The sequence below is a fragment of the Columba livia genome, chromosome Z (assembly GCF_036013475.1).
Source record: "Columba livia isolate bColLiv1 breed racing homer chromosome Z, bColLiv1.pat.W.v2, whole genome shotgun sequence".
Taxonomy (NCBI): Eukaryota; Metazoa; Chordata; class Aves; order Columbiformes; family Columbidae; genus Columba; species Columba livia.
This window is the reverse complement of record NC_088642.1, coordinates 20790168-20810353: the sequence shown is the minus strand read 5'-3', so window position 1 is coordinate 20810353 and position 20186 is coordinate 20790168. Positions and strand designations below refer to the sequence as shown.

Below are 20186 nucleotides of genomic sequence, written 5' to 3'. Positions count from 1 at the left end.
AATGAACATGCACAAGAGGAGATTTGGTAAACAAACTAATAAATTCAACAGGGGACAAGTATTGCCTTGAGAGGTAATTAACATTTTTCAGCATCATTAAAATTAGACTGTGACTCAGTGTTGTAACTGGCAAAAGACTTACTTTATTTAGCGCTTGTGTACCACTAGGAGATGTTTGCATAGTGCAAATGAGCTGCACATATATGAGGGGAGAAACAAAGATGGGAGAGTGGCTGTGTTGTACAACAAGTGCAGAAGAGGCAGCAGAGCCTGGTGGCTATGTGCAGAAAGAGGAGCTCATAGCTCCAGGCACAGTGTCATAAAGCAGCTGCATAGAAACCAAGGTCACTGAGCTTTTTGTGTGTGTGCAGCTGAGTATAAGCACAGGAGGCAGAAAGTGTGGAGGAGGAAGGTTATGCTAAACTAAAGAAGATGCATGGAGAATGTGAAAGATGAGTTATCACTCTGTGTGGGTGTTGAGTTAGACGGGAATTTGTGAACAGCTATGGGTGAAACCATCTTGTAGATTAAGGAAACTACTCGGTCTTGACCCAGAGAAGTGTTGTTGAGACATAGTTTTGGCTGTGTCTTCATACATGTAATATGCATCTAAAAGCTGGCCACGGACCATAAATGCTTGTGGACCATCTTGTTTTCGTGCATATTTGGATTTCTTTTTTTCCAGAAGGAAGCTGAAAGTTGGTAGATCTGTATGCAACAATTGAAATTATGTTGATGGCTGTGAAATCACGTATAATGTTCAAGTGTGCTGACACTGAGACTGTTCAAATATTGGAACTCAGCACCTGCAAAATAGCGAACAATTTCTCCAAAAGATTTAGCTCCTGCAGTTCAGGGCAGATTGTTAAAGCTGAAGCTGCTAGCCTCTGTGCACTTCAGAGCAGCCTAATCGTCAGACACAGTTATCTCAGTGGACCTTAGCACTTCCAAAAGTTTGGCCTGACAGGACCTGACTAAACACTGCTGCAATGACCCAGTTATTGACATTGGCTTGGTAGGAGTTGGATGTGGTTTAATGAACTGGTTTCGTAGCCAAGCCTGGGACCCAGGGTCGTTCAGAAACCTTAATGTTAGCCTTTAACCTTCCTCAATTTGGTTGCTTTCCTGGAAAGGTACTCTTCTAGGTAGGTTTCATCATGTGCCAGGTGCATGTGGGGAATAAAGTAACCCCCATGTCTGCCATGAGTTAACCTATATCCTACTCTAAGATAAGCTACATTGGGATGAACATAATTAACAAAAGGCTGCTTTGTTTTCTATCAGTTGCATATCAGTTGCATATTCAGCAGTGTATTATGAAGTGCCATTTCTGAGGACACTGTATAGAGGACTTTGCCTTGCTGCATGCATAACTACACTCTCGCGAGCCTGAGATTTTCTGGTGCTCTTGGTGTGGACTCACAACCACACAGAGGGGCTTAAGCAAAACTGTTGGCTTGCCTAAGCAAGTACAAACCATTGACAGGAAATCAGCTTCACCTCCCTGGTCCCCAGAGGTGTCACCTCTCTGTTTTCTGGATAACAAGGGCTGGATGGCAATTGGAGTCTGTGCAATCTGCTCTGGTGAACCTGCTTTAGCAGGTGGTTTGGACTACATGATCTCCAGAGGTCTCTTCCAACCCCAACCATTCTGTGATTCTGTGATTTTGTGATTCTGTGGAGTCAGGGTGAACAAAGGCATGTCCAGTCCAAAACACAGGGACTGGAGTTGAAGAGAGGCTTCCCTGGTTTGCAGGGTGGAGGTGATGAAGGGAAGGTGATGCTTGCTGTTGTCCTGCAGTGTTTTCAGACCTCTGAGCTGTCTGGATTAATTTGGAATTTATCCTGCTTGAAGCTAGGTAGAGCCCATGGAGTTATCCTAATTCTAGTGAGGGCAGAATAAGTCCTGTTCTGATAGATATATTTTAGAAGACTAAGCAGCATAAATAGGTCACACAAATAGCCATGTCCTTTTAATACAGTAAAAATTTTATAAAACCAAGATTACATGCTTCTATTTAAATAAGATATAAGACATAGAAAATAGAATGGATGTTTAAACATTAGCAGCTATGCAAAAATATGAGTACTGCATAGGAAAAATATAACTATTCCAGAGTAATCAAACTAAATAAACATCAGGTTTCTAATACTTTTCCTGTATTAAAGAGTAAACATAAGGTTTCTACTACATTTCCTGTATTGAAGAGTAGTATATCTTCCTCAGCAAACAGAAAGACTATTACAAATGGGTACCTTACTGCTTAAATAGTGCAAATAGACCTTTGTGATATCCCTTTTCATCCTCAAAATTGTGTGTATAAGTTCAAAACAAGCATAGCACATACTGTACAGGATTTTTCTGCTGTGCTTTTGCTTCTTCCTCTATCCCCCTTTTGTTTGTCACTGTGTTACTGGAAGACAATGTTTTTCCGGCACAGTCTGTCTGCATCTACAGTCGCACTGTGCGAGTCAGCACAGTGTAAGCATTAACAGCAGCTCTTTTTAAAACAAACAAACAAACAAACAAACATGCATTATAAAGCAAATAAATGTCCAGGACATTCATATTTTTCTGCTGCATTAATAAATTTTTGATTTGGGAGAAACAGCAATAAAAGCTATGCTATAAAATGTCACTGGAAAGCCTTGAGCCAAATTCTCATCCCATTTACGCGCAGGGACTGCAAGGTTGTCACCATTTGAAGGTTTCCCTGGTGTCAGGCAGAGATGGGTAAGGAGGACTGCTGTCTCGGGAGTGTTGTTTTTCTCCAGCAGGCTACATCAAATGCAGCGACATCTCAGTGATTATTACCAGTCACAACTAATTTGAGCAGCTCTGAGGATGAGATAGGACTCTTTTCACACATAGACTCTGGGAACAGGAATACATTTCAATTAAGGGAACTTTCAAGCAGCTGAAGGAACTGAGACTGCACAGTTAGGTGAACCCCAATCCCAGAGCGCAGCAAAGTGGTTTGGATTTCCCATGGCCCCATCACGGGGCTGTCGTGCAACCATGCAGCTGTAGCAGCTTTATCTCCAAGCACATGCTCTGTAATGTGCAGCATCCCAGAAGGACCAAGTGGTTCAGCCATCTCTGTGTGGCAGCACATGGGGAGTCCCTTAGAGCTGGGCACAGAGTCCATAGAAAGGTCAATGGGAAGCGACAGGATGTCTTCCTCTGTCATAATGTGGAAATAAAAAAAACACAACTATTTCCAGGCAATTTACGAACTACTTTAAAAAACCCATATGGTTCTTCTGATCATTGGCAGGATCCATGACACTTGATTCATCTTCCTAGGTCCGATGTTGCATGTGAAAATTGCCTGGACAAACTCAAAGTATTCTCATGCAGCCACAACTATTGGGAATAATGCTAGTAAACACACATTGCCCACTCAGCCTTTCTGTCTTCAAAAGAACTTGCATGCTGCACTGTATCTTTCATAAGAGCTGCAGAAAAAGACATCATCATGCATCTTACAGCCCCAATTCACTTTGTAGGAAGAGACATCAGTTTTGTTTTGTTTTCCTACCTAAACATTAATAGTACATGAAATACTGAAGATATTCACTATATAGCAATAGCAGAAGTACCTGTGGATCGTAAAATTGGCTCAGAGGCAGATCTTCACCAAGAGCAAAAAGTAGTGGCAGGGTTTTGCTTTATTTTATTTTGTCTCACAACAAAACCAAAAATAGTCTGAGAAAACATCTTCTTGAAGTGAGTCCATGTGTCCTTTTTCCTGGGAGCTCAGCAAAATCCCTTTGTGGTGACCAAGTGCCTGAATCCTCAGGCTATTAATGCTTGATAGCAACAATCTTTTACTGACATTTTGCAAACTTGGACTTCCACTGACTGCAAAGGAATTACTCTTGCCCTACCGCTGTTTGGAAGATAATACATTCTATTTAACTTCAATTTGTTGCTGTATTTCTTGCTTAGGCATTAGCAGGAGCTTAATTCTGCATCCAAGAGGTTAACAGAAGCATTTATTAACTTTTACAAGTCATGCTGTGATCCTCAGCTGGGAAGTGCAGTGTCATTGCTCTGGATTAATCAGATCTGAAGATTAAAATCAGATTGAATTGATTTTCATTTCTCTTGCAGTGGAGATTGCTACTGGTATACTGAGAGCTAGAAGTTAGGCCACTTATCACTGAAGGGTGGGAGAACCTGCTTCCTTGCAGGTATGGCCTTGCACTGCGAGCAGAGTGCAATGGTGGAGGTGGGAACCCACTGACACAGGACATAAGAAAACAGAAGGGGTCAGTGTCCTGCCTGTGTTCAAGAAAAAATGCTGCGCTGTCATTCTTGTAAGGTTTACTGAATTTTGTAGAAGCTAGACATTGTGACATAGGCTTCCTCGTTGTTCGGTGACCTCATTTCACCAGTTGGCAGCATTTGGGATATGGTGTCACCATTTAGGGGCTCTGGTCCAGGCTGGACAGAGGGATCTGAGGAAGGAGCAGAAGAATGGTTGAAACCATTGTCGTGCAGGGGCACCCCACTGCTGTGGCACACCTCGTATGTGCTGGAGCTGCAGTTTCCTTCAGTGACTGCAGTCTGGCTCGTGCCCAGGAGCCTGTGCAGGGCTTCACTTGGCCAGATTCCTCCGTAAGTCACAGGCAGGTTTGGATTGCTTTTGTCTGTCATCGCAGGGATCATCTTCAGGTCTGATCCACTCCTAAATTTTCCAGGAAGGTTTGTCTCTGGCGCATTTGACGGTGGCAGAAAAGTTTCTTGTTCAGTTTTTGCTTGAATGTCATCCACTTTATGGATATGAACGTAACCAAAATTCTCTGGGTTAAAGCTTATATCAAAATTCTGCATGGCAAAGGGAACAGTACGGTCAGTTAGCGGTGTGTTTTAGCTTAACCGAAGAGGTATTTTGATAAGTCATTCCACTTTAGAAGGGTATTTATCTTTAACTTTGAAAGTAACCCTGAGCAGGCTGAACAATAGGTTAGCAGAGAAGGAATTATCACATAGCTTAAAGTCCTTTTCCATATTAATCTGAATCTATCCAGTGGCCAGCTGAAGCCAGCTGCACTGGAGAGTGTTTTACCTCTACACAGTGTGGTGGGAACTGGTGCTTCAGAGACTTTTCTGAGCCACACATCTATTGCACAACTGCTATTTCACAGGAATTAGTGTGCCGAGCCAGGCAGTTCCTTTAAATTTTACCTTCCTAATTTAACAGTTAGGAAAGTAAAAGTTTGTCATGACTTCCTGAAACACATGAGGAATACCTGCACTGGGGGGCCTTGTGGTGGGAAAGTCTTCTTAGACCTCTTGTTAAATTAAGAACATGCTAATAACGTACCAACAGGAGACAACAGCACTGATGATTGTCTTGGTGAAAAAGTACACAGGACACACAGTTTTAAGGCAGCGGGTTAATTCCACACCTTACAGTTTGTAACATTCGTCCAACTGCCTTTTATGTGGCAGAGTAGTTCATGTGCCGTACATGGGTGTCACCAGAGATGTTTGCAAAGTTTCATAGAATCATCTAAGTATCTTGGTTGGAAAGGACCTCTGTTGTCCAGCTGATCCAAACTTCTGCTGAAGGAGGACCTGGACTGGGTTATACAGGGCCCTATCAAGCCAAACCTTGAACATTTCCAGCAAGGGAGAACGTACCTTTCCTCTGGGAAATCTACTCAATGTTTAATTGTTCTCACGGAGGAAGATTTTTTCTTATACACAGATGAAGTCTGCCCTGAAGCATCACATGTCTGTTGTCTCTGGTAATATCACCTTGCAACCTTGTGAGGAGAGCACCTTCTCCTTCCCTCTACCTACACTTAAGTTATTGGAAGGCTGTGATTTGTTCTCCCCTCCCCAAGCTTCCTCTTTCCTGTAAACAAACTCAATTTCTTCAGCCTTTCTTCATATATAATTTCTTAGCCCTTGTAATTACTTTGCATAATTCAAAGCTCAGGCACTAGCATCTGCCTGTGCAGATGTGGGCTGTCTTCAGTGAAACATAGAAGTCATTTCTGAAAGATGTCCCAGCTCATGCAGCATTTACTGTCTCTCATGAGTGTTAGTTTTGTTCCCAATAGTCATACTTGGGTGAAAGTGACAGTGAGAGTACATACATTTTTTGGCTTCTTGCACAGTTGCTCCAGCGTTTTTTTATGATCAGGAAGGTTTGGCCACACAGCAGGCTTGATCCTCAAAGAGCAATAGTAGAGAAAAAGCAGTTGGTTGAACAACAGCAAAAGACAGACAAGTTGAGGTATCAGAGGTTTGTATTGCATCATTCCTACTAATTCTCACAAAGCCCTAGAACTGGCTTGCATTACCCACAGTATCAATGAAGAAGTACCAGAATAAAACAATGACAGGAGGAGTAGAGGAGTTACAAAGGTCACTGAATAGTCATTGCTCCTTTGAGACCACAAATTGTCACAGTTAGAGGAAGAATCTTCACCAAGTACTGGAAAAGCAGCAAATTGTGCTGACAAAGACCTCATTTGCACCTAGCTGTGTTAATTGGGTTTTGCATGAAAAAAACAATTTCTGCAAGTGAAAAAACATGCTGTGGTTTAAGTGCAAATTTGCTGATATTTGCCTCTGCATGTTTATATTAGTCAAAGAACTGCATATTGTCCCACTCCTTGGCCAGCTACCTGTGCTTCAGATATCTATATTGTATCTTTGTATCTTTATCCCACAGGTCTCATTTTCCTGCCTTAATTAGAAAAGTTCTTGTGTTGTGTGGCTGGAAACTCTCAGCTATGATGCATCTAGAGGATATTGCCTGTCTGACATTCAACGTTGCAGTGATACAAACACAGCTATAGATGTATATAAATCTACATTTTATTCTATGTGTCTGTATATGTGGACATATATACACATATGTAAAAACTCCTTTTTGAAAGGGAAATCTCTGGGTTCAAAAACTTTCACTATCTAAAAGCTTGTTTTTTCAGCAGTTTTATGTACACAGAACTTCTAGCAAAGCTAGAGAACTGCAGGTGCTCAGCTACAGTAAAAAGCAAGAGGTAGAAATCTCAAGCCACATCTATACTTTCAAATAAAATAGCACCAGGGAGCATTCCCTGGCAGAAGACTCAACTCTCTGAAATGTTTAGTTATTAAAATTGTTTTGGACGTGGTTTCACTGGGGCCAACTAACACATTCCCAAGCAATCCCCATGTATAATTCAGGTGTTGGCACAGCCCAAACGTTGTTCCCAAAAAGCAGCTCACTTGCAGCCATCTCTCTGGGTGTTAGTGGAGCTGGATGTCATGGATGAGCTGCTCTGAATGTCACCAAACAGCCCTGGGCATTCTGCCTTGTGGGGGGTTCAGCTCCTACAGTTAAACTTGGGACTTTTTCACTTCAGATGCTGTTTTTGCCAAATTATCTATGTATCTGTTAGTTTTCTTCAGCTTGTCAACTATCTATTCTATACAGAGATATATAGCTATGTATTTTTAAATATATTTACAGCTATCCATCTACTGCTGTGTAGCTAATATATGAGAAGAAACCAATGCAAACAAAGGAGTATCTGTGTAAAAAATGTATGTTTAGTCCCATCTCTACTGTGACTGTTTTGGTGGGGATGCAGAGCCTGGTTTTGCCACACAGCTGGATGTGGACCAGGCTGGGCTGGTGGCTGATGCCATCAAGCCCTTGTTGCAGAGAGCTCTGCCTCACTGCTTCCAAAAATGCTGCAGAGCAAACAGCCTGCTGACACAGACAATGAAAGGGAAAGAGGCAATCTCCCCAGTACACTGTTTCCACACCTCCTGAAACTTAACTAAAAGCCACAGGTTGCATTCTTTTCTGGATCGTGTCTGAAGCTTTTGAGTCAAAGTTTCCTCTAGTGAGACACTGACTGTATTTCATGGTGCCTGCAGCTCCCCAGAGGTCCCAGTGTTTCGAGCCCAAGACTAAAGTCTGTTTGAAGGGGCAGGTCAGCTTCTGCCTGCCAACACGCTCTCTTGTATTGCCCACTTCTACTCTTTGCCTGCCTTGAGCTTCATATAGAGGACCAGAGAAGGGAAGAGAATAGTTCACAAGTATAACAAAGAAAACAGTAAGACTGTCAATTCTGCCAGAACAGGACTGGCTTCCAGCACTTTTTCTGATAGTAAGAGACTTAAATTACCTGTTTTCCCAAAAAGTTCCAATCAGGACAATCATGACAACAGACAGCATGAATCCTAGGATGGAGAGTATAACCAGGACCACGTTACTGTCTAAAGAAAAACAAAGAACATCAGGCAATGCATGTAAATACCTTGCTTTTAAGACACTGTAACCCTAATGTCTCTTCAGGCAATAAATAAGGAATCAATGACAAACATTGCACTTTTCTATCACTGGACTGGTGCAGTGTTCCATTTCTCCTGCCTCCATTCACTGTGTCCTTAAGGCAGCACTGAAGTGACTTAGAACACATGCAATGCCAAAGTGCCCCTGGGGACTGAAGGGACCCCAAGGACCAGAAGGATTATTTGTGTTTACAAGTGCAATGGTGAGGTTTTTTTATAGTATTTGTGTTTCAAGTGCCAAGTTTGCATGCAAATCCAGGGCCCTGAAATGTGTCTTATTTCACTGCTCTTTGTTCCTTACCTGAAACCTTCAGTGTAAACTGGTCCTTCTCCCTACACATCATTTGGCAGAAAGGAGTGAGTCAACCTCCACCTCCCTTTGCACACCCCTCACGCCCTTACAGCAACATTTAATCTGATTTTATTGCTCTCGAGTGAGATTTAACCTCATGGGAATAGCCAGCCCCAGAACAGAGCAATACAGCCATATTCTGGGTCATCTCCTCTGGGCTGCCCAGTGCCCATGAGGGCTGACCCTGCTGTGGCCATTCCCTCCTCAATGCTTTTTTCACGGCTGCTGGTGGGGTTGGCCAGGGAGTCAAGGGCTCCCATCTCTGCTTTTTCTAGGTAGAAAGAAGTAGTTTCTGCCCTTACAGCTCTCCATGAAGTTCTGCTCCCTTGTGGTCCTGAAGCTCTTGGAAGCACTCCATTCACTCCACGTGCCCTTAAAAAAATCTCCATTTGGTTGTGAACGTACTTTCACCTCATATGATGCATCATTTTCGAGGTTTTTCCCCAGTAATTTTACCTGAAGATATGGTGACTCTATTGTCTAAACAGACACAAAAAATCCAATTATTTTTCCAGAAGACACAGGAAAATATTTTAGTTTCAGCAAAATGCACGAGACCAGGTGCATCCCAGCAGTACTGTGCTGTTTATTACTTCTCTTTGCTTGTGACGATCTCTAGGTGGTCATCACAATGTCAGTTTAGTTTAGCAGCTAGGTAGTCCAGGCAACATCGAGAACACAGTGGGAAACATATACTTCCCTGGGAAGGCCCAGAAGAGAGAGGGGAAAAAAATATATTTGTATGGCACAAAAAGACAGCTTCTGAAAGAGCAGTCACAGGAAAGAAGCTGAAATCCCACAGTGCAGCTCTGGCGTTCTTTATCTGTATGTGTTTTGTTGTCTGAATAATTTTCTTTTTGTAGTTACGGTTCTCCTGTGTTCCCTCTGTAAAAATCGGGTATAGTCCATGCTTTCAAACCACCTTCATCTGGACCAGTGTTTGCAAGCCTGTTCTTGCAACAGGGGACACTGAGGTTCCAGCAGCTGTGCAGCCCAGACCAGATCCAGCTCACAGGCAGCGGCAGCCCAAAACGTGCTCTGGGTGCGGGAGAGCTGCTGGACTGTACCTGAAGCCTGGAGAGGCTCAATGAAAGAGGGACATGAAGAAACTGTCGCTAAATTTTAAAAAAGGGGTCATATGATCTACTGACTGATGAACACAGAAAATAAGAGTGAAGAGCAAGCCATCCAAGCACTGAGGATGGCTTTGTATGCCTATTAACCTTATGATTTCTCTTCCCACTGTAAACCCCAAATGAACGAAAGTTAATTAGCCCAGGGAGGTGTCTAACAGGCTGGAATTGTTTCGACTGATGAAATTTCCAAATGCCAAATATTGCACCTTCCTGAGTTTTCAGCTGGAGAAATGTAAAAATGCAGATTTGAGGGGTTTTACATGATAATGGGATATCTGATAATGTTAAATTTCAGAAATTAGTGTAAACTCACCAATACATCATCACTTACCTTCCAAGTGCCTTCTTCCTGCCGATAGGCTATTTGATGTATCAACTTGTCCTGTAAGTATTTCTTCCATGAGTGTGGTGTGCTATAATGAATGAGATATTCATTTGCCTCCTTTTGGTATGTGATATTTACATTGAATGGTACTTCAGGCTTAACTGCAAATGATAACAAATCAGGATATAACAGGAGTAGAATTATGTTGCTACAAAATAAACAGGTTTTTAAAAGCAAAAAAAAAAAAAAGTCCCCCTCAAGTTACAGCCCCTGTGGGGTGACCTACCTTGAGCAAGATATGGCCTGAGCTGGGCAAGCCTTACACTAAGCTCCAGCTCATCCTTGCACCTTGGTCCTGAGAGGGGCTTTGTGTTGATCTGCTGGAGCTGCAGTGTAACAAGCAGTGACAGTGCTTCCTAAGGATGCGACTTTGAGTCTTGGGAAGCAATTCCTGAGTGTATTCATCTCCGCAGTAGCACTGCTTGAAGTCTTGAGAGTCAGTCCCTCTAACAAGTGCTCTGAGACAGAGACTCCATGGCAAAACCCATTGCTGCTCTAGGAGGAAGGCACTAGGGAGCAAACTAGGTATGGGTACAATTGCTGCTGACCATCATGGCAGTGATGGGGCAGATAAAGGGATAAAGCATGAGAATACAGCAGAGAAGGTTGTGGCTCCAGGACATGGCTATGAACCCACACCTGACCTGGTCTGCAGAAGCAGACTGTGTCAAATGACCATCTGTGCAAGTACATCAAGTCCAAAATGCAGCCCTCAGGACCGCCCCCAAGCCCTTCCTGAGCTGCATGTGCCTGAGGTCTGCCGAGTGTCTGTGCTGCTGAGGCTTCCTGAATGTGCCATGTAAAGTTCATCAGCTCTTGCAGGAAGAGAGAACTCAAACCTCTCTCCTCTCAGGAAAATACTTATAGCCAGAAAATATTATGACTGCTCCTTCTGCAACCCTCAAATACTTAATTCTTCCATGCAGAACCTGTACTTTCTAGAGGAGAGAGCACCAGAGATGGTTCAAGCTGGTCCATAATCTGAGAGGTAATGTAAGACTATTACAGAACTGCTGGGCTGAGGCAGAAAGGTTTTGTAAGAGAGACATGTCACAGTGCCTGTTGCCAAAGGAAGGCAAAACAATGTGGCACCAGAGCAGAACAGAACTGTCCTACATGGGCTTCTCTGCAGCCCTCAAATGAGACCCGCTCCAAAAAGGGGTAAATCCTATGGAGCCCCTCTTCTCCTGAGTCCCCTATTTCTTGGCTCAGATAGGTCCCAAATGTGACTTTGATGAGCCTAGTCATGGGCTTCTGGTAACTCTCATGTGCAGCAGGATACCTGAGGAACTCATTCAGACAACAGGCTCCACCAAGAAGCAAGGTGTGGAAAAGTTAAATCTTGCTACCTTGTGCTCCCTGTGCTACCAAGCTCACACTAGACTTGGGGTGGTCAGTCTTGAAACTGTGCAGTCCCTTGTAAGAGATGAACAATGTGTCCCTGCTTGACAATTCATCCACAGTCAGCCACAGCTACTTCGGTCATGTGTGTGATTTGGTCTAACAATGTCCAGACCTGGGCAGTGTTACAATAAGCCAGAATTCAGCTTCTCATTTTGAATGAACATTAATCATGTTTGGCTTCGAAGCAAGGGGTGCACTACACTCTGCTAACATTCCAATCCAGGCTCCATGCCCTGCTAGGACACCATTTTATACTGACTGTTCTCCAGACTGACACTTAGGCTTTGTGCTGGGCTATTTTCTTACCCAGTAACCCCTGTGTATTAAAAATATCCAAATATTAAGTGTCTTACCCATGTCAGTGACAACCAGACTCCTGCAGACCCTTCTCTTGGTCTCAGAGTCCATGCAAATGTCTTTATTTGAGAGTATATCAGTGAATTGTAAGAAATACGCATCTTCCCGTTTCTCCATATTGAAGCACACGTAATTACTGTCTTCCTTGTTACTGTTGACCGAAGTGACACAACATTAGTTTCTTCTCAGTCTTACTATAACACAGCAAAAGATGAATCCTGGTTGCTCATTTCACATTAACTGAAGTGAGACTCCATGTGAAATAAGAAAAAATGCTGTTCAAATAGAGTTTAAAAGATTGATAGTGTTTTTCCTTGTGATCTTTGAGTACAATAATAAAATTATGTGAGTCACAGTAAGAGTCCTGGAGCTCTCTGAGAAAAAAACGCAGTTATTAAATTGGGTATATATTTATGTTAAAAACCTTTGTATCATTAAAAATTATCTTGCTTCTGTCATTTTTAAATATAGGGCAATAGGTTTGGTTGTTCACTGGAGACAAAGAGAAGTGGAACATCTCCTGTATGAGGGAGCTGGGTCTCTTTAGTTTGGAGAAGAGGAGACTGAGGGGTGACCTCATTAGTGTTTGTAAATATATAAAGGGTGAGTGTCACAAGGATGGAGCCAGGCTCTTCTCAGTGACAACCAGTGGTAGAACAAGGGGTAATGGGTTCAAACTGGAAAACAGGAGGTTCCACTTAAATGTGAGAAGAAACTTCTTCACAGTGAGGGTATCAGAACACTGGAACAGGCTGCCCAGGGGGGGTTATGGAGTCTCCTTCTCTGGAGACATTTAAAACCCAGCTGGACACATTCCTGTGTAACCTCATCCAGGTGTTCCTGCTCTGGCCGGGGGATTGGACTAGATGATCTTTTGGGGTCCCTTCCAATCCCTGACATCCTGTGATTCTGTGAAATTTATTATTGACTGAACTAGTAACACGTACAGGATCAACAGTAGGCCAGGCCATGAAGGCACAGTTTCAAAGGTGAAAATGCATCTGTGTGTTTCGCCATCTGTGTGACTCAAGTATTTGAGGACTGTCATAAAATTTCAGTCAAAATCCAGAGTAAACCCCACAAAACCAGAAAAATTCTAATAAACTAAGTGGAAAAAATGAAGTAGTGATTAGAATAAAAGAAGAAAAAAAAACCCCACACTTATTTTGCTGGTTGCAGTAGAACTTTCAGTTTCAGAAAAAAAGGCAAAGGGAAAAGCAGAACTGTGCTAAAGAAACCGTGCTAAAGAACTGTGCTAAATCTGAGCTTCTTCACCTAGGTCAGTCAGTTAGAATAAAAAGGTGGAAAAGAGTTTCAAGGCCTCGATGAGAAGCAGAGATGGCTGAAAGTTTTGGTAACTGTCAGGTTTTTGTATACTCATTTTAATGTGTTTTTTGCATGTCTGTGTATGCAAAGACAATTGCTTAATTTTTGTCTTGACGCAGATAAAGGCATTTTCCCTTCAGTAGAAACCAGCCTTCTTGACAAAGAATTTTCTGTGGAAAGGATCTGCCTCTTTGAAAACATTTTTACTTTTCACTTGATAAAGGCTGAGACGGTGGGGATTTCGTTTGTTTGTGTTTTGTTTGGTTTTCCATGTTTGTCTGGTTTTTTTAAATACCATTTAATTAAAAAGAAAATGCTTTCAGTTCATGCTGGGCAACAGGACTATTAACAGGTATATCAGAGCAACAGAGGTATGATCAGGACTATTGGAGGCATTACAATGACCTTTACAGACACTTCCAGATGATTTTTTTTCTTATTAGGGAGCTATATTCTGTTTCACTCAACTGTTCTTCTTTGCTGAATATAGTATTCAAACTTGGTATAACACTCTGAAACAGAATTTTGTCTAGCTTTTCTGCTGTGTTTCCCAGTATGCGGCAGCATGACTCACTAGTACTTAGCATTTTGCTTCCCAGTTTACCAAAGGACAGACTGACAGCACTTACCACAGGGCCAGAGTATAGTTAGTGTTGTCAGGAGGCAGCTCGATAAAATTGCAGGTCAGGCTGCTATAGGAATCCTTAAATTCCAACTGGCTGAAGCAGTTGATGTCAAAATTGTCTGGTTCATCATCTCCAAAAGTCCCTAAGGAAAGATTTGCACTGAATAAAACCAGTGAGTGTATTTGATTTGCAGGTCCATTGTATAGCATGTTTCCTCTTCGCATGGTTGCCTGAAAGGAAGAGGATTAACCCACCTGTTTTGTAAGAAGCAAAGAAATCTTGTTCAAAATGAAATCAAAAGCCACTTTCATCTTTCAAGGTTGCTCTCCTTGCATGCCAGTGAAGCCCACTCACCTACCACACATAAAGGTACATTCTGCATCATCTGCCTGCAAACTATAAAAAGGCATAGTGTCGCAGATGGTTTGGTCAGATGAGATATCCTATGTCTGTTCTTTTGTATTAATCACAGGCAAAAAGGGGTGCTGATGTCAACCTGGAAATTTCTGTTAAAACATCCATTATCAAGTGCAAAGCAGTGAAAATACATTGGCCACTCTGCAACGTAATTCCTTCTAAGTTTGAGACAGGGACAGGTGAATTCTCATTTTAGAAGTTATGGGCGAACTTCATACGAAAATAAAAGCAGGACCTACTCCATGTGAAAATGATCTCAGGACTTTATCGAATAGGTTTTCCTATTAGGAACCACAAAATAATGCTCTCCTTGAGCATGCAAGGGGAGGAAGACACATTCTTGATGCCTGTTTAAAAGCAGAATATCAAGTCAAGGACAAAAAACTCCTGAAAATAGACAGAACAGAAACATATACTGAGGAATATGCTCAGCACAGTTAATGCCAGAGGTGTCTGCAGCAGAAGCTGCAGGCTAATTAATGTCTGCTCAAGAGCAAGGGCTAGATTCAACAAGAGTTATTTTAATGGGAATTTCAGCTCAGGACAGCCTGAAAGTACACCAAACACCTAGTAGCTCCGAAGCAACAGACCCACAGCTGAGGATGTACACTTGGCAGTTGCCATTGCTTCATCTGCATCACATCCAGCCATGTTGCAGACAGCTGAGAGCTGTGTGCTCCTGCCTCTGCCCTGCCCATGCCTGTGCTGTGAAGGTCTGGCCTCTCACCAGGCTCCTGGGAAGACTGGAAAACTATATGGTTGGTTTTAGGAAAGCAAGAGTATTTTGGTGTTAAAAGGTAATTAAGCCCCATTTTGATTGTATTGCAAAATTTTCTGAAATGTCACAAACTTGGGCCCAGGAGGTAAAGCTCAGACTTTCTGCCAAAGTGCATGGCTTCCTGCAAATTTGCTTTGATGACTCATAAAACAACTGCGATTTGATTAAGAGCATATGTCTCAAGTCCTACACTTGGTGTGTATGAGGTCAGTGAGGCAAAAACTGATGCTTCTGAGAGGAGTCCTCCCCTCAGAAACTTCCAGTTCAGCCTCATTCCATGAAATCTCACCCACTGTAGCTGAGCAGACAGGGAAAGGGTTATTGCCATGACCGTTTGAGCAGATCCTCAGGGTGGGAATGCCTCTATTCCCTTTTAGCAGTGATTAAGAGTAGCCATGATGACACATAACCCTTTTCCCTGTGTTCAGGGACTACTCCTGATCCCCTGCTTGCTCCTCTCCTGAGCACTCCTCAGATGTGCCCTGGCGATGTGGCTACCTGCTGCCACGAGAAAAAGATCTTGGCTGCTCCAGGGATATCAGTGACTCACACTCACAAACAGTGTGGGGAAATGCCTGTGGAAACATTTCCAATGGAAAATCCCTCCCAGAGATAATGATGGTCATCCATGCTGGTACACAGGTCAATCAGATCTCTGAGAGTGACCAGATACTTGGATACCATGATTCATAGTCCTGCCAGTAATGCTGTATGATCCTTGGCCTATCCTGCCAGCATGCGGGGAAACCCAGACCCTGTCTGGAACGGGAGCACATCTGAAGATCCAAAACAGTCATGGTTTGACAGTGGGGAGAAAGCAAGGGAGAGGTTTTCTTGATTGCTTTAAAATGTAAGTAAAAGAGCATCAACCCCCAGGGATGCTATCAGTGATGCTTCTTCCTGACCTCGGAGCCAAGTTGCATCTTGAATCGGGTTTTGAGAAAGAGAGGAAATTCAGAAGTAATTCAGGAACATAAAGAAACATGCAAAAGCAGCGCAGATAGGGGCTAGGAAGGGGACCACTGCCACCAGCACCCATGGTGGGCAGCGGGAGGGACAGGAGCATCTGATGCTGCAGGCATCCAGAACCCAGAGGCAGATCTATCCCTTGAGCTAAGATTGAGTGGCTGTTTGCCACCATGCGCAACTGCTGCTACAAAGCAGATACACATCCTCCCTTCCCACCACAGCTCTGGCAGTGTTTGTCCCAACAGAAGCCCAGAACTCCCTGACAGACAATAAAATGCATCACCTACCAGCACTGCTGCTTTGAGGGTCTAACCTGTGCAGCACAGACACAGACAAAGCAGATGCTCTGTTCGACCATCACATTTAAGAGGGAGACACAGGTCAGCGCAACTTCAGAACAAGCAATTTCACACAGGTCAGAGTCTTCACCAACACAGCCCTGAGCCAACTGGGCAGACACACATGTACAGAAATGTATATTACATAAAGCTACATACTTGTGGGTAAAAGTGTGTGCACATAGATATGCATATATTCAAAATTCCAGGGATAACAAGTAAGCTGAACTGAATTTACATAAAATGAAAAAAGTCCAGATTTTACATAGATAGGTACACCGAACAGCTCACATGCACAGGCACATCACATTTTATGCATCCCTAAGAATTTACTTGCAACTGCCAGGAGATGATTGGCTTATTTATACTCATAGCTCCTTTAAGATAACACTAAACTTATGAATTAAAATGACTGATCTTCCTTTATATAAGAGAGACTGCTTGGTGGTCTCTGTATAGAAAAACCACATACACCAGATTTTGCATTAACACACAAAACAGATAATCATCATATTAATAGAATATGAGAAAAAAAAAACCTTACGGCTGTCTGCAACTGCTTTGCTGAAAGGTGACAGAAATTTTAATTCATTCTCTATCAGGCTGACTGCAAAGTGAAAAGAACGAAAAATGTTTTGTCTTGCAGTTCAAACGGCCATTTAATGTTTAACCAGCACGGTGTAACTTTGGTGCCAGACTGGAAGGAAATCTGACTTTACCTCTTTGACGCTGCACTTTCAAATGATTACATGGTTCCTTATTCATGGAAATAACATCTCAACCATAGAGTATACGATAATTAAACCTCATGAATGGTGTTAAGTAAGCAATTTGAAATGCATTTTCTGGTATGGTTCCTCCATGAGCTGACAGTAATTTTTTTGTCTGACATAAATATGCATGTAGCCTCAGTTACACTTCTTCCCAAAACCTTAGAACCACCATACACAAATGTGTTTGCTGTGTAAAGGGTTTTGATGACTCAAAAATGACTCACACTGCTAAGGACTCCTTATGCAATAAAAGAATTAGAAGATAATACCTTTTTCCTTGAGAAGCCCAGACCAGGCAGAGCCTGGTCCTGCTGAAATCAAGGCGGGGTTTGAGATGGGGTGATTCTAGTGGGAAAAATCTGCTCTTGTAACTACAGCTATGGCAGGTCCTTCACAGAAATGGTTGCCTGTTGAGTTTGGACAACACCTAGCAGGATGGTTCAATTCACAGCAGGGACCTTAGAGCCTTTACCAAGAGAAGAGTGTTCCCAGAGGTTATGGACGTGCTTGAGCTTTATGATTTAAGCCACCAGAACTAACCACAACATGTGAAACCAAAGGCACCAGTAAGCACCTGCAGCATCAGGGACCAAATGTCCAAAGTCACTGAAGTGACCATCTCCATGGACAGTATGAAATCTCTAGTGCTGATCTGATCCAGGCAGAACTCGTTTTAATCACAACAGTTTTGATGTGGGTTGGACAAATCATGCAGTTCTGGGTAGGAGGGCCACTGGAGCCAGCCATCCTGCCCATGAGGCCACGCAGTCTGTGGCCTCCTGCTCCCCCTGCCCACATCCTCCTGTGCCTCCACGTCTGCCCTTTCTTAGCTCTGCTTGTATCTGTCTTAGGGCTTTCAGGGTTTTCCACCATCTGTGCGTGGCTGGGAGGCAGAGCTGAGGAGGCAGTGTGCTGCCCTGAAAAGGTGATGAAACCAAGTGCTGCAGTGAGCTTTTCCATCCTCTGCCCACCAGAAGGGTGAGAGCTCATGCCTGCGTCAGCCAGTGGCACTTTGCCAGGAGGCAGAGTGAGTTGGAAAGGCAAAGAGTAAAAGCCAAACATCCATCATGGGTCATTTTACCCTGGACTGTTTAATTTGTTGGCCAAACCCACAAGACTCATAAAGAAATCATAAAAGCTGCTAATTGCTCAATGGGGATTTTGTGAATTGGTTTGTCTTTAATTCTAAGCAAAAGGTTAATTATTGTTTACTGGAAGTTAGTGACAACACAAAGAAGGGTTCAGTCATATATGCTTCTGGTAAACCCTGAAGATTTCAGTGACACTAGCGATAAATCACTAGCATTGACTATTCACCACCATAGCTGTTCACCAAAGCTGGTTCTAAACAGCTGTAGATTGTATAAATAAAAGGCAAACAGAAAAACACAAGGTTGTTAGATGCAGCTCTGAGACACTCCCTGTTTTCTTCTAACTAAAAAACTTACACATATGCTTTCCATGTATGTATGCATATATGTGTACATACATACATATATAATACAGGACAGACAGGGGAAAATGAGATTCCCTATCTGTAAGATACCATAGGAACACAGCCATTGTCTTCCTAAAACCCAGAAACTCTTTTGCTTCCAAGCAATGAAGCCCTAAAACTGTCAGCAACTGAGCAACTGCCCATGTCCTTCAGGCACAGTGCAATGAGGTCTGTCACTGCTGTTTGTTTAGTATTAGACAAGTAAGAGTTTAACAGATTGGAGACTGAATCTCTAAATCCAATTTTTCAGTTTGCTTTTGAGAAAAGGGACAGCAGACTAAAACAATGGTTTTATTGCTGCTCTTTATGTTTTGATTTTTTAATTTTGATGCTGCTAAGTAATTTTCACTTGTCTACATGAGACAATGAACTGTGCAATAAGCATGAATTTAAACTGTTGAATTGATTTATAGTGATTTGGTGAATAAGGGATGAATGTTTTTAGTCATGGTCTGTGAGAACACCCTGGCTGAGCTGCTGCTTCAGGCATAGTACAATGGAGACTGGGACTATTCCCAGATATAACTTAATAAGCAATTTCTTGAAGACAAAGAGAAAAAAACCCCACCAAACTTTAGAAGTGGAACAGCTTGGGCCAAGTTTGAGATACATTTAAATATTTTATTTGGAGGAAACTGCCAACAGCAAGAGAAGTCAGAACCTCACCTCTCTCTGATGGCAGCTCAGAGTGACCATGGACTGCCAAAAAGGGACACAGCTCCCCGCTCCCAGGATGAGCACTCCTCGTATGAGCACTACATACAACAAGAGGATTAACAGGTCTGGGCTCGCATGTCATGTGCATACAGCTAGGGTCTCCCACATTTCATAAGGATTTGGATATTACAAGGACAGCAGACTTGGGAATTAAATTAAATAGCTATCCTCCAGTTGTACATTCATCGCAGGTACTGGCACTAAAAGAAAGTGACTGGAGGCTAAAACAATAACACATTTAACCCAGCAGTTGCACATAGAGCTCTTAACTCATGTTTTTCAAGATCATACACAAGTGGAAAGATGAACATTAAATGACTCACCATCACCATCTACTGAGGTGCAACCACTTTCGCCAAAAGTGGTGTGAAGAAACAAGACGAAAATGCTCAACACTGTACTCGTCCGTGTCATCCTGAGCACCCTGCATGTGTGCAGTATGTGTGTGCAAGAAACCCACACTCACTCACTTTATACTAGAGGCGGAACAAACCCATGATAAAGAGACCGCAGGCAAGGGGAAATGTAAACATGCCGACAAGGATGACTAGTGGCAGAGAGCAGGAAGCCAGCATAAAGATATTTTCAGAGCTTTTACTTTGAAACCTGCTTCCCACTTCAAAACTAAGGACCTTCTGGATCAGGCTCGTTGGCACATTGGACCAAATCTGGTCAAGTCCAGTGAGTAGGGAGTGTGTTTCGTGCACGATGTTCTTCTCTTGGCTAGTGGGACATTTGCTGACGATTTCTCCGAGAACATGGTTTACTCCTCTCATCCACTTTCATCTCAGTGAAGATAGAC

At 42.8% G+C, this 20186-nt stretch overlaps 1 protein-coding gene across 3 annotated transcripts; it reads right to left on the bottom strand.

Moving 5' to 3' along the window:
• Positions 1–1772: 1772 nt before the first annotated feature.
• On the bottom strand, positions 1773–19931 carry IL7R (interleukin 7 receptor). Of its 3 annotated transcripts, none has more exons than XM_065047522.1 (8): positions 19708–19787; positions 13898–14124; positions 11939–12093; positions 10128–10282; positions 8963–9140; positions 8143–8233; positions 6115–6190; positions 1773–4834 (listed from the first exon to the last, which is right to left on the bottom strand). In XM_065047522.1, exons 1-8 carry the CDS (start codon positions 19714–19716, stop codon positions 4331–4333), a joined length of 1395 nt encoding a protein of 464 aa, XP_064903594.1. In that variant the 5' UTR covers positions 19717–19787; the 3' UTR covers positions 1773–4330. The 3 variants fall into 3 exon arrangements, with proteins under 3 accessions (XP_064903594.1, XP_064903596.1, XP_005506056.2); XM_065047524.1 differs by having other exon boundaries at positions 1774–4834; positions 13898–14053; positions 19708–19841; XM_005505999.3 differs by having other exon boundaries at positions 1775–4834; positions 13898–14036; positions 19708–19931.
• Positions 19932–20186: the final 255 nt, after the last annotated feature.

Bases quoted from the DNA above. Each gene is read 5' to 3' on its own strand.
- IL7R (XM_065047522.1), bottom strand. The intron at 9,141-10,127 runs GTAAGTGATGAT...GTGTCTGTTTAG, and splicing joins AGGAAGAAGGCACTTGGAAG to ACAATAGAGTCACCATATCT. The intron at 6,191-8,142 runs GTAATTTAAGTC...TTGCTCTTTGAG, and splicing joins GGAACTTTTTGGGAAAACAG to GATCAAGCCTGCTGTGTGGC.